Source organism: Odocoileus virginianus, chromosome 8 (genome assembly GCF_023699985.2).
Source record: "Odocoileus virginianus isolate 20LAN1187 ecotype Illinois chromosome 8, Ovbor_1.2, whole genome shotgun sequence".
NCBI lineage: Eukaryota > Metazoa > Chordata > Mammalia > Artiodactyla > Cervidae > Odocoileus > Odocoileus virginianus.
The window spans coordinates 1,695,102-1,708,968 of record NC_069681.1 but is presented as its reverse complement, the minus strand read 5'-3'; the positions used below and the strand labels follow the sequence as shown (position 1 = coordinate 1,708,968).

At 39.0% G+C, this 13,867-nt stretch overlaps 1 protein-coding gene across 4 annotated transcripts in view; it reads left to right on the top strand.

Annotated features, from left to right (window-relative positions):
- Positions 1 to 13,867, top strand: part of TDRD3 (tudor domain containing 3) — a 192,590-nt gene that overhangs the window by 69,212 nt on the left and 109,511 nt on the right. For all 4 annotated transcript variants that reach the window (XM_070471156.1, XM_070471154.1, XM_020894978.2 and 1 more), the window contains one exon: positions 12,218 to 12,378. In XM_070471156.1, coding sequence (XP_070327257.1) covers positions 12,218 to 12,378 — 161 coding nt within the window. The remainder of the gene's footprint in view (positions 1 to 12,217; positions 12,379 to 13,867) is intronic.

Here is a 13,867-nt window from a genome sequence, read left to right as displayed (position 1 = left end):
GAAAAAGTTTATTCTGAATCAGTAGCTTATTGTTGTTAAAGGTTGGCTTATTTCAACTTAGAATTTTATTTCATAACAGAAACTTAGGTGTAATTTTTGTCTCTTTTCTCTAATTATATTCTTGAAAGATCCTAGCCCTTCTTCTTTTGTTGTTGTTTTTAGTCGGTAAGTCATGTCCTACTCCTTTGCGACCCGATGGACTGTAGCCTGCCAGGTTCCTCTTGTCCATGGGATTTTCCAGGCAAGAATACTGGAGTGGGTTGCCATTTCCTTTTCCAGGGGATCTTCCTGACCCAGGGATCCAACTCATATCTCCTGCATTGGCAGGTGAATTCTTTACCACTGAGCCACCAGGGAAGCCCAATTGTATTCTCTAAGGCTCAATTTATAACAGAATTATTTCTTTGTGGGCAAAATACTAGTAAATATAGTGTAGAAATTTGTCAACTTGGGAACATGTTTACTCAAGAAATTAAGTGTAAATGTCTTTTCATATTTCTTTTTCTCTTTGTTAAAAATACGTATTGAACTAATATGTAACAAAAGATATTACATAAAAGTCTTTTTATAACAAAGAAGCTTTTTTTCTTTGTCAGAATGATAGTACTTAAAGGTATAATATTTTATAATGTAGAAAGTAACAGCTTGTTAAATTTATTTTTCATACATATAAACAGATTTTGCTCTCATTCTCCAATGATGCCATAGCATTTTATTATATTTGATTGCTAAGGAGGGCTTTCTTGTCTCTCCTTGATATTCTTTGGAACTCTGCATTGAAATGGGTATATCTTTCCTTTTCTCCTTTGCTTTTCGCTTCCCTTCTTTTCACAGCTATTTGTAAGGCTTTCTCAGACAGCCATTTTGCTTTTTTGCATTTCTTTTTCTTGGGGATGGTCTTGATTCCTGTCTCCTGTACAATGTCATGAACCTCCATCCGTAGTTCATCAGGCACTCTGTCCATCAGATCTAGTCCCTTAAATCTATTTCTCACTTCCACTGTATCATCCTAAGGGATTTGATTTAGGTCATACCTGAATGGTCTAGTGTTTTTCTCCACTTTCTTAGATTTCAGTCTGAATTCGGCAATAAGGAGTTCATGATCTGAGCCATAGTCAGCTCCAGGTCTTGTTTTTGCTGACTGTATAGAGCTTCTCCATCTTTGGCTGCAAAGAATATAATTAATCTGATTTCAGTGTCGACCATCTCGTGATGTCCATGTGTAGTCTTCACTTGTGTTGTTGGAAGAGGCTGTTTGCTATGACCAGTGCATTCTCTTGGCAGAACTCTATTAGCCTTTGCCCTGCTTCATTCTGTACTCCAAGGCCAAATTTGCCTGTTACTCCAGGTGTTTCTTGAATTCCTACTTTTGCATTCCAGTTCCCTATAATGAAAAGGACATCTTTTTTGGGTGTTAGTTCTAGAAGATCTTGTAGGTCTTCGTAGAACTGTTCAACTTCAGCTTCTTCAGCGTTACTGGCCGGGACATAGGCTTGGATTACTGTGATATTGTATGGTTGACATGTATGGAAACGAACGGAGATCACTCTGTCGTTTTTGAGATTTCATCCAAGTACTGCATTTCGGACTGTTTTGTTGACCATGATGGCTACTCCCATTTCTTCTAAGAGATTCCTGCCCACAGTAGTAGATATAATGGTCATCTGAGTTAAATTCATCCATTACAGTCCATCTTAGTTTGCGAATTCCTAGAATGTTGATGTTCACTCTTGCCATCTCCTGTTTGACCACTTCCAATTTGCCTTGATTCATGGAGCTAACATTCCAGGTTCCTATGCAATATTGCTCTTTACAGCATCGAACCTTGCTTCTGTCACCAGTCTGATCCACAACTGGGTGTTGTTTTTGCTTTGGCTCCATCCCTTCATTCTTTCTGGAGTTATTTCTCCACTGATTTCCAGTAGCATATTGGGTACCTACTGACATGGGGAGTTCATCTTTCAGTGTCCTATCTTTTTGCCTTTTCATATTGTTCATGGGTTTCTCAAGGCAAGAATACTGAAGTGATTTGCTATTCCCTTCTCCAGTCAGACCTCTCCACCATGATCCATCCGTCTTGGGTGGTCCCACATGGCATGGCTAACCCTTATGGCAGAAAGTGAAGAAGAACTAAAGAGCCTCTTGATGAAAGTAAAAGAGGAGAGTGAAAAAGTTGGCTTACAGCTCAACATTCAGCAAACTAAGATCATGGCATCTGGTGTCAACACTTCATGGCAAATAGATGGGGAAACAGTGCGGCTGACTTTATTTTTCTGGTCTCCAAAATCACTGCAGATGGTGATTGCAGCCATGAAATTAAAAGACGCTTACTCTTTGGAAGGAAAGTTATGACCAACCTAGACAGCATATTAAAAAGCAGAGACATTACTTTGTCAACAAAGGTCCATCTAGCCAAGGCTGTGGTTTTTCCAGTGGTCATGTATGGATGTGAGTTGGACTGTAAAGAAAGCTGAGTGCCTAAGAATTGATGCTTTTGAACTGTGGTGTTGGAAAAGACTCTTGAGAGTCCCTTAGACTGCAAGGAGATCCAACCATCCATCCTAAAGAAGTTTAGTCCTGGGTGTGTTCATTGCAAGGACTGATGTTGAAGCTGAAACTCCAATATTTTGGCTACCTGATGTGAAGAGTTGACTAATTGGAAAAGACCCTGATGCTGGGAAAGATTGAGGGCAGGAGGAGAAGGGACGACAGAGGATGAGATTGTTGGATGGCATCAGCGACTCAATGGACATGGGTTTGGGTGGACCCTGGGAGTTGGTGAGCGACAGGGAGGCCTGGTGTGCTGTGGTTCATGGGGTCACAAAGAGTCGGACATGACTGAGCGACTGAACTGTACTGAACTGACTGACTTTATTATATTAAAACTTTTGAGTTAATAGTTAGCCTATCAATTTTCTTTTTGTCTTTGATTAAAATATGGCTAGAGAGAACATTTCTTCTCCTTATTGCCAATGCATATAATATTGCATTAGATTTAAACTCACTTGAGGAAAATATGAAAATAAATATAGTTCACACTTCTTATATTTTATGTAGTTTAAATTTTGAAATTTTTTAACTTCCAGAAGAGGGTGTACTTTATTTATTTTTTAATATTTTTAGTAAAGAGATTTTGTTTAAAAGAATTATTACACATTGGGGAAATGTCTCTTGTAATACAGGGAAGGAGGCTTTTGTAATAGGGAGAACACTTTGACTACAGATCTGCAAGTATCTTTAAATTCAACTTTAGAACTTACCTTTGAGGATACTGAAAGAGAAGGCATTAGAGGAAGTCAGAGGTCATGACTTCCTGTTGACCCTAGAACTGGACCTGGAGAATCAGAGACTCTTCACCTCTTTTGGTGTCTTTCATAAAGGATCATCGTTACCATCTTTCTAAATTCTGTATATATTTGTTAATATATGGTATTTCTGTTTCTCTTTCTGACTTACTTTACTCTGTCTAATAGGCTCCAGTTTCATCTACCTCATTAGAACTGCCTCAAAAGTGTTCTCTTTATAGCTGAGTAATGAGCTGACTCATTGGAAAAAGCCCTGATGCTGGGAGGGATTGGGGGCAGGAGGAGAAGGGGACAACAGAGGATGAGATGGTTGGATGGCATCACCAACTTGATGGACATGGGTTTGAGTAAACTCCGGGAGTTGGTGATGGACAGGGAGGCCAGCGTGCTGCGATTCATGGGTTCGCAAAGAGTTGGACACAACTGAGCAACTGAAATGAACTGAACTGAACTGAATATTCCATTGTGTATATGTACCACAACTTCCTTATCCATTTGTCTGTCCATGGACATCTAGGTTTCTTCCATGTCCTGGCTGTTGTAAACAGTACTGCGATGATCATTGGGGTCTCTTTCAATTCTGGTTTCCTCAGTGTGGATGCCCAGCAGTGCGATTGCTAGGTCATATGGCAGTTCTTTACCAGATTGCAAGTTTTTAAGGAATCTCCACACTGTTCTCCATAGTGACTGTACCAGTTTGCATTCCTACCAACTGTGTAAGAGGGTTCCCTTTTTTCCACTTCCTCTTCAGCATTTATTGTTTGTCAACTTTTTGATGGTGGCCATTTTGACCAGTGTGAAATGATACTTCATGGTTTTGGTTTGCATTTCTCTAATAATGAGTGATGTTGAGCATCTTTTCATGTGTTTATCAGCCATCTGTATGTTTTCTTTGGAGAAATGTCTGTTTAATTCTTTGGCCCACTTTCTGATTGGGTTATTTGTTTTTCTGGTATTGAGCTACGTGAGCTGCTTATTTATTTTGGAGATTAATTTTTGTCAGTTGTTTCATTTGCTATTATTTTCTCCCATTCTTAAGCCTGCCTTTTCACCTTGCTTATAGTTTCCTTCATTGTGCAAAAGCTTTTAAGTTTATTTAGGTCCCATTTCTTTGTTTTTCCCTAAGTATTTTATTCTTTTCATTGCAATGATTAATAGGATTGTTTCCTTAATTTCTCTTTCTGTTTTTTCATTCTTAGTGTATAGGAATGCAAGGGATTTCTATGTATTAATTTTATATCCTTCAACTTTACTGTATTTATTGATTGCTGCTGCTGCTGCTAAGTCGCTTCAGTCGTGTCCGACTCTGTGTGACCCTATGGACAACAGCCCATCAGGCTCTTTTGTCCACAGGATTCTATAGGCAGGAATACTGGAGTGGGTTGTTATTTCCTTCTCCATATTAATTGATTAGCTCTAGCAGTTTTCTGGCTATACCTTTAGGATTTACTACGTAGAGGATCATGTCACCTGCAAACAGTGAGAGTTTTACTTCTTTTCCAACCTGGATTCCTTTTATTTCTTTTTCTCTGATTGCTGTGGCTTCCAAAACTATGTTGAATAGTAGTGGTGAGAGTGGCACCCTTGTCTTTTTCCTGATTTTAGAGGAAATGCTTTCAGTTTTTCACCATTGAGGATAATGTTTGCTGTGGGTTTGTCATATATGGCTTTTATTAGGTTGAGGTATGTTCCTCTGTGCCTGCTTTCTGGAGAATTTTTATCATAAATGGGAGTTGAATTTTGTCAAAAGCTTCCTCTGTATCTATTCAGATAATATAATGGCTTTTATCTTTCAATTTGTTAATATGGTATATCACATTGATTGATTTGTGAATATTGAAGAATCCTTGCACCCCTGGAATAAAGCCCACTTGTTCATGATATATGATCCTTTTAATATGTTGTTGAATTCTGTTTGCTAGAATTTTCTTGAGGATTTTTGCATCTATGTTCGTCAGTGATATTGGCCTGTAATTTTCTCTTTTTTTTTAATCTCGCCTTTGGTATTTATTTATTTATTTTTAATTTTTTTCCATTTATTTTTATTAGTTGGAGGCTAATTACTTTACAATATTGCAGTATTGTAGTGGTTTTTGTTATACATTGACATGAATCAGCCATGGATTTACATGTATTCCCCATCCTGATCCCCCCTCCCACCTCCCTCTCCACTTTTTTTGTGGCATCTTTATCTAGTTTTGGTATTAGGGTGATGGTGGCCTCATAGAATGAGTTTGGGAGTTTACCGTCCTCTGTAAATTTCTGGAAGAGTTTGAGTAGGATAGGTGTTAGCTGTTCTCCAAATTTTTGGTGGAATTCAGCTGTGAAGCCATGTGGTCCTGGGCTTTTGTTTGTTGGAATATTTTTGATTATAGTTTCGATTTCCGTGCTTCTGATTTGTCTGTTCAGATTCTCTATTTCTTCCTGGTTCAGTTTTGGAAGGTTATTTGTCCATTTCTTCCAAGTTATCCATTTTATCAGCATATAGTAGCTCATAGTAGTCTCATGATCTTTTGTATTTCTGTGTTGTCTGTTGTGATTTCTCCATTTTCATGTCTAATTTTGTTGATTTGATTCTTCTCCCTTTTTTTCTTGATGAGTCTGGCTAATGGTTTGTCTATTTTATTTATCTTCTCAAAGAACCATCTTTTAGTTTTGTTGATCTTTGCTAGAGTCTCCTTCATTTCTTTTTCATTTTTTCCTGCTCTAATTTTTGTGATTTGTTTCCTTCTCCTAACTTTGGTGTTTTTGTGTTCTTCCTTTTCTAGTTATTTTAGGTGTAAAGTTAGGTTGTTTGTTTGATGTTTCTCTTGTTTCTTGAGGTAGGCTTGTATTGCCATGAATATCCCTCTTAGCACTGGTTTTACTGAATCCCATAGGTTTTAGATTGTTGTGTTTTCACTTTTATTTCTTTCTATGCATATTTTGATTTACTTTTTTATTTCTACCGTGATCTGTTGCTCAGACATGTGTTGTTTAGCCTCAGTATGTTTTTTGTTTTTTTAATAGTTTTTTTCATGTAGTTGATATCTAATCTTACTGCATTGTGATCAGAAAAGATGCTTGAAATGATTTCAAGTTTTAAAAATTTACTACAGCTCGATTTGTGGCCTAGAATGTGATCTATCCTGGAGAATGTTCCATGTGCTCTTGAGAAAAAGGTGAAATCCATTGTTTTTGGTTGAAATGCCCTGTAGATATCAATGAGGTCTAACTGGTCTACTGTATCATTTAAAGCTTGTGTTTCCTTGCTAATTTTGTTTTGTTGATCTATTCATGGGTGTGAGTGGGGTATTAAAGTCCCCATTATTACTGTTACTGTTAATTTCCCGTTGCATACTTGTTAGCATTTGCCTTATGTATTGAGGTGCTCCTATGTTGTGTGCGTATATATTTATAATTGTTATATTTTCTTCTTGGATTGATCCTTTGATCATTATGTAGTGTCCTTTGTCTCTCATCATGGTCTTTATTTCAAAGTCTATTTTATCTGATATGAGTATTGCTTCTTCTGCTTTCTTTTGGTCTCCATTTGCATGAAATATCTCCAGCTCTTCACTTTCAGTCTGTATGTGTCCCTAGGTTTGAGGTGGTCTATTGTAGACAGCATATATAGGGGCCTTGCGTTTGTATCTACTTGGCCAGTCTGTCTCTTGGTTGGTGTGTTTAACCCCAAAATTTTCTTTTCATTTAAGGTAATTATTTTAGGTAACTTTCTTTACATTTAAGGTAATTATTGATAAGTATGATCCCTTTACCCTTTCCTTTATTGTTTTGGGTTTGTTTTTGTAAACCCTTTCTGTGTTTCCTCTTTAGAGAGGATCCTTTAACATTTGTTGAAGAGCTGGTTTGGTGTGCTGAATTCTGTCAGCTTTTGCTTGTCTGTAAAACGTTTGATTTCTGCTTCATATCGGAATGAGATCCTTGTTGGGTAGAGTAATCTTGGTTGTAGGTTTTTCTCTTTCATCACTTTAAGTATGTCCTGCTATTCTTTTCTGGTCTGAAGAATTTCTATTGACAGATCAGCTTTTATTCTTATCCCCTTGTGTGTTATTTGTTGCTTTTCCCTTGCTGCTTTTAATATTTGCTCTTTGTGTTTAATTTTTGTTAGTTTGTTTAATATGTGTCTTCGGGCATTTCACCTTGGGTTTATCCTGTATTGGGTCTCTCTGGGTTTCTTGTACTTAGATGACTTTTCCTTCCCCATTTTAGCGAAGTTTTTGACTATTATCTCCTCAAGTTTTTTCTTATCCCTTTCTTTTTGTCTTCTTCTGGGACACCTATGATTCGAATATAGTGACGTTTAACATCATCCCAGAGGTCTCTGAGGTTGTCCTCATTTCTTTTTTTCTTTTTTCTTTTTTAACTCTCTGCTTCATTTATTTCCACCATTGTGTCTTCCACCTCACTTATCCTCTCTTCTACCTCAGTTTTTCTACTGTTGGTTCCCTGCAGATTGTTTTTAATCTCAGTTATTGCATTGCCCATTATTGATTGACCCTTCTTAATTTCTTCTAGGTCCTGGTTAAACATTTCTTCTTCTCAATCCTTGTCTCTAGTCTGTTTATCTGTAATTCCATTTTGTTTTCAAGATTTTGGACCATCTTAACTATCATTATCCTGAATTTTTTTTCAGGTAGACCCCCTATCTCCTCTTTTGTTTGGTTTGATGGGTTTTTGTCACATTCCTTCACCTGATGAATATTTCTCTGCCTTTTCATTTTGTTTAGATTGCTGTGTTTGGGGTTTCCTTTCTGAAGGTTAGGAGGTTGTGGTTCCTCTTAATTTTGAAGTCTGCTCCCTGTGGGTGGGGTTGGACCAGTGGCTTTTCTGGGTTTCCTTGGGGGAACTTGTGTCTGTGTTCTGATGGGTGGAACTGGATTTCTTCTCCCTGGACTGCAATCAAGTGTCCAGTAGTGAGTTTGGGGATGTCTGTGGGTTTGGTATGGCTTTGGGCAGCCCATCTTTTAATGTTCAGGGTTGTGTTTTTTTTGGAGAATTAGTGTGGTGTTAATTAGCTTAGTTAGCTTGTTGGCTCTTGGGTGGAGCTTGGTTTCTGTGTAGTTATGGAGACTTTTGGTGGGCTCTTGTCTATTAATGTTCCCTGGAGTCAAGAGTTTTCTGATATTCTAAAGTTCTGGAGTTGAGCCTCCTGCCTTAGGGTTTTGGTCCTCCTCCTACAAGAGTGTCAAGACTTCTCCATCCATACAGCACAGAAGATAGAACCCCTAGGTTAATGGTGAAGCAACTCTGCACAGCCAGGAACACCCGGAGAGATTCATAGAGTTTTATAAACAAAAGAAGAGGGAGAAAGGGGATAGACATGACCGGGAGGCGAAAAGGAAGAGTTAAAAGGGGAGAGAGCAGTCAAGCCAGTAATCAAGTCCCTTAGTGAAAATGGATAATGAAGATTAGATTCCTAAAGGTACAAAATTGATAGCAAATATAAAAAAGCAAAGATTAAAAATTAGAGTAGAGATTTGACTCTCAAAAATTCAATATAAATAATACAAAAGAAAATAAGTCAGAAAAATGAAAAATATATATATATGGAATTTGTTTTAAAAAATGGGTCTTTCATGTAAGACCAGAAACTATCAAACTCCTAGAGGAGAACATAGGCAAAACACTCTCCGACATAAATCACAGCAGGATCCTCTATGACCCACATCCCAGAATTTCAGAAATAAAAGCAAAAATAAACAAATGGGACCTAATGAAACTTAAAAGCTTTTGCACAACAAAGGAAACTATAAGCAAGGTGAAAAGACAGCCCTCAGATTGGGAGAAAATAATAGCAAACGAAGCAACAGACAAAGGATTAATCTCAAAAATATACAAGCAACTCCTCCAGCTCAACTCCAGAAAAATAAATGATCCAATCAAAAAATGGGCCAAAGAACTCAACAGACATTTCTCCAAGGAAGACATACACATGGCTAACAAACACATGAAAAGATGCTCAACATCACTCATTATCAGAGAAATGCAAATCAAAACCACAATGAGGTACCATTATACGCCAGTCAGGATGGCTGCTATCCAAAAGTCTACAAGCAATAAATGCTGGAGAGGGTGTGGAGAAAAGGGAACTCTCTTACACTGTTGGTGGGAATGCAAATTAGTACAGCCACTATGGAAAACAGTGTGGAGTTTTCTTAAAAAGCTGGAAATAGAACTGCCATATGACCCAGCAATCCCACTTCTGGGCATACACACCAAGGAAACCAGATCTGAAAGAGACACGTGCACCCCAATGTTCATCGCAGCACTGTTTATAATAGCCAGGACATGGAAGCAACCCAGATGCCCATCAGCAGACGAATGGATGAGGAAGCTGTGGTACATATACACCATGGAATATTACTCAGCCATTAAAAAGAATTCATTTGAATCAGTTCTAATGAGATGGATGAAACTGGAGCCCATTATACAGAGCGAAGTAAGCCAGAAAGATAAAGACCATTACAGTATACTAACACATATATATGGACTTTAGAAAGATGATAACGATAACCCTATATGTAAAACAGAAAAAGAGACTCAGATGTATAAAACAGACTTGTGGACTCTGGGAGAAGGCAAGGGTGGGATGTTTCAAAAGAACAGCATTGAAACATGTATATTATTTAGGGTGAAACAGATAACCAACTCAGGTTGGGTACATGAGACAAGTGCTCGGGCCTGGTGCACTGGGAAGACCCAGAGGGATCGGGTGGAGAGGGAGGTGGGAGAGGGGACTGGGATGGGGAAAAAAAAAAAAAAAGAAAAAAAAAATGGGTCTTTCTTTTTATCCAGAAAGGTAATAGTAGGCTATAAAAATGAAAATAATAATAAATAATATTATTTATTATTTATTGAATAAATAATTTTTTTTTTAAATTACAAAGTGATAATAGTAAAAATGTCTCTGGGGATTTCTCTGGCACTGTTGTGGGCAGTGGGGTCAGTTCAGGGTCAGATAGACCCTTGTTCCGGCTTGTACTTCTTCTCAAGGTCTACAGGTGCCCCTCAGATGTGCAGTCCCAGCATTTACTGTAGGATTTTAGTTTGTTGACCTTGTCCCCTCCAGGGTGTTTCCCCCTTCTTTGTTTATTTTGGCTGCTTCTTTCGCAAGTCTCTTCAGGGTATAAGTTCCGCTCTGGTTCGAGGGGATGAAGGTGGCCACTTAATTAGGCTCACTTGTTTGGTTGTCCTGTGCAGAGGGAGGGACATTGCATGTGTGGAGAGTGCTCGCAGTGGAGGGACCACGCTTGGTTTGCCACAGGCGGGCGGCATGTACTTGCCAGTCCGCACTGCTCAGGCTCCAGGGTGCTCTGCGGCGCTGTCCCAAGTGGACCTTGTGTGTACATTTCCGGGTCTAAGCCGCTGAGTTTCAGGTGCCCTGCAGGGGCACAGACGCAGCTGAGCTGTACGTTTTGTGCCCCTTCCAGGTCCAGGCAGCTCAGGTGGCTGGTTGCTTGGCAAGAGCACTGTCCCATGTTTGCTGTGTGTCTTACGTCCCTCCCTGGGCCCGGCCGCTCGGTTTGCTGGGTGTACCACCGAGGTGCAGTCCCGGGTGTGCCGTGTGTCTCCTCTGGGGAGCTGATCTCAGGCTGCAACCCTCCTGGCAGATGTCAGCCATTCAGGATCCCAGGAAGATGTGGTTAGCAACTGGCAGCCTGCTCACGGTTTGGTGGAAGAGTTTGATGCAGTCTCAACTGGTGCTGAGATTGCAGTGGCCCCTTGCCTTCCGGCTCTGGCTGTCACACACTTGCATCTCTGCCTCCTGGAAGGGAGGGCCCTAAACAGCAGCTGGCTTGTTCTCCTTTGGTATTTGCTAGGGCAGAAGCCTTTGTTCTATGAGTGTGCCAGGGGTCACCATGAAGCGTCAGAACCTTTAGAGGGAAAGGTCTTTTTCTTTTTTTCTGTTTCCCTGGCAATGCCGCGATTTGGGTTGCTATGCCACATTAGGCCCCCCTCAGATTGTCTTCAGGGCATTCAAGCCCGGTCCTCACCCTAAGGACTGACAGTGCAGCCCACACCTCCCTGCCCGGCCGCCACTCACTGCTGGCTAGTGCGAGTGTCTGAGCTGCTTTTCCACTGGTAGTTGCGGTTAGGCGCTTATTCTGTGTATTTTTTCTTCCTGTTACATTGCCCTCAGATTCCAAAGCTCCCCACTGACCTCCCTGTGAGAGGGTTTCCTGTTGTGTGGAAACTTCTCCTTCATGACTTTCTCCCCAGGACAGATCTCTTTCCCTAAATCCTTTGTCTCTGTTTTGCCTTTTATATTTTTTGTCCTACCTCCTTTCAAAGAGATTGGGCTGCCGTTCTGGGTGTCTGGTGTCCTCCACAAGCATTCACAAGTTGTTTTGTGGAAATTGTCCAACATTCAGATGATCTTTTGATGAATTTATAGTGGAGAACGTGGTCTCCCTGTCCTATTTATCTGCTATCTTGGGACCCCCCTGAGGGTATACTCTAAACTTGATACTTTTGAACAGAAAACAGTCCTTTCCACTGTTACTGTAAAGTTGATATCCCTTAAAAAATTGCCAACGTCTTTAATTCCAGAATGTCTGTTAATGTACATGGGTGGAAAAGGGAGGCTGTATGTGAACAATTTAGAACACATAAGATGAAAAACATCTTTTAATATAACATTAATTCAGAAAATAACTTTTTCCCTAACATTTTTTTCCTTTGTTTTCTGAAAATTAGTTCAGAATTATATTTTAAAAAATCCTTCAAAAGACCTTTTCGAACTTTTATTTTAAATAAAAAACCCCTAATGGGTGTAACAGTTTAAATTTTGAGCTTATTTAATTGAAATATTATTATAAATAAAGTATAACCATTAAGGAAAAGAGAATGATTAAAATGAAAACAGTGCTGTGGCTAAAGGTGATATTTATTCCTTTGTCTTCTGACAGCTTGAAGGTCCATGTGTTTTGCAAATTCAAAAAATTCGCAATGTTGCTGCACCAAAGGATAATGAAGAATCTCAGGCTGCACCAAGAATGTTGCGTTTACAGATGACTGATGGTCATATAAGTTGCACAGCAGTAGAATTTAGTTACTTGTCAAAAATAAGGTAATTGGCTCTTTATTGTGTATATTTGTTGTGTTTAAAGGTACAGTTCACAAAGGATTTTGTTTCTAAGACCTTTGAAAAGAAGGAATGAACTCTTAAGTACATGTTACAGTTTTTTAGGATAGATTAGAGAGTTTGTACTATATCTGTAAAGAGAAATAGTTTGAATTTAATTGCTTTAATATTAATAACAAAAACAGAAATTTAAGGTGTTCTTACATGGGAAGTAATCTTGTCAATTTTATCACTAAATTTTAGATCTTTAAAAATTTTCAGAACAGAAAGTGAAAGTGAAGTCGCTTAGTCGTGTCCAACTCTTTGCGACCCCATGGACTGTAGCTTACCAGGCTCCTCTGTCCATGGGATTTTCCAGGCAAGAGTACTGGAGTGGGTTGCCATTTCCTTCTCCAGAGGATCTTCCCGGCCCAAGGATCTAACCCATGTCTCCCGCATTGTAGGTAGACACTTTACCGTCTGAGCCAAATGTTTTAAAATATGTTACAATTTCTTCCTTGACAGTTGTGTCCATCACACTGTTTAGTGTTTTAGAAAAGTTATAGGCAAATGAGTTTTCTTGGGGGAAATGATCGAAGCTAGAGAGGTTTGTATGTTACTCCACTGTCTAAAAGGAGGAATAACTCTTTAAGGAAAAATTTCCAAATCCTTTTGCCTGTTTTTATAATAGGCTTTTAGAGTCATGCCTGTTGGAATGGAAAAAAGCAATGAGAAGCAAGGGAAAGTGTCTCCATTATTCTCAGTGTCTCCATTAGATCTGTTTGAACTCTTTTTTCTGAGATGGGAATTTTCAATGGACATTTGCAAACAGTCCCCCTCCCATTTTTATTTTCTTAGTCATTTTATTTGCTTATGTTTGCTGCTCAGGGTCTCTTGAGCTTTTTCCATTTCATATTAATACTGAGACCATACTTCTTTCCTGCCCAAGCATTTGTTCTAACATTTTTATCTGGTGCTGGAGGGTCAAAGATAAAAAGAATTTAGATTTTGCCCCCAAGTAGCTTATATGGCAATGAGATAAGCACACAGCATACAGATTATAATATATATATAATTTGAAATGAATAGAGGTTCAGGAAATTGCCTGTACCTAGGGGAGCCAGGAATGGGACTTAAAATATGAATAGGTGTTTTGAGAGAGATGGGGGGTGGAATAGCACATGCAAAGACAGCGTACCCTGACAATAGATGAGTGAAAAGTTACACTTAGTGGAGCTTAGGTGATTGGCATGGTGGTATATGGGAGGAGATACTGTAGGTTGAGGTCTTGTATTCCACATTCAGCAATCTCATTCATTCTTTCTTCCTTCAGCTAGTGTATGCCTTTGGTGAGGGAGGCTCCTTCCTTAGAAGATAATATGTATGTTCGTCTAAAATGCTGATTTTCATATACAAAGCGGGGTATATTGACTTTGTGATTATGTTGTCTTTTCTTTGAAGAGTAGAATGATTCCTACTTTTATGGAGAAATATT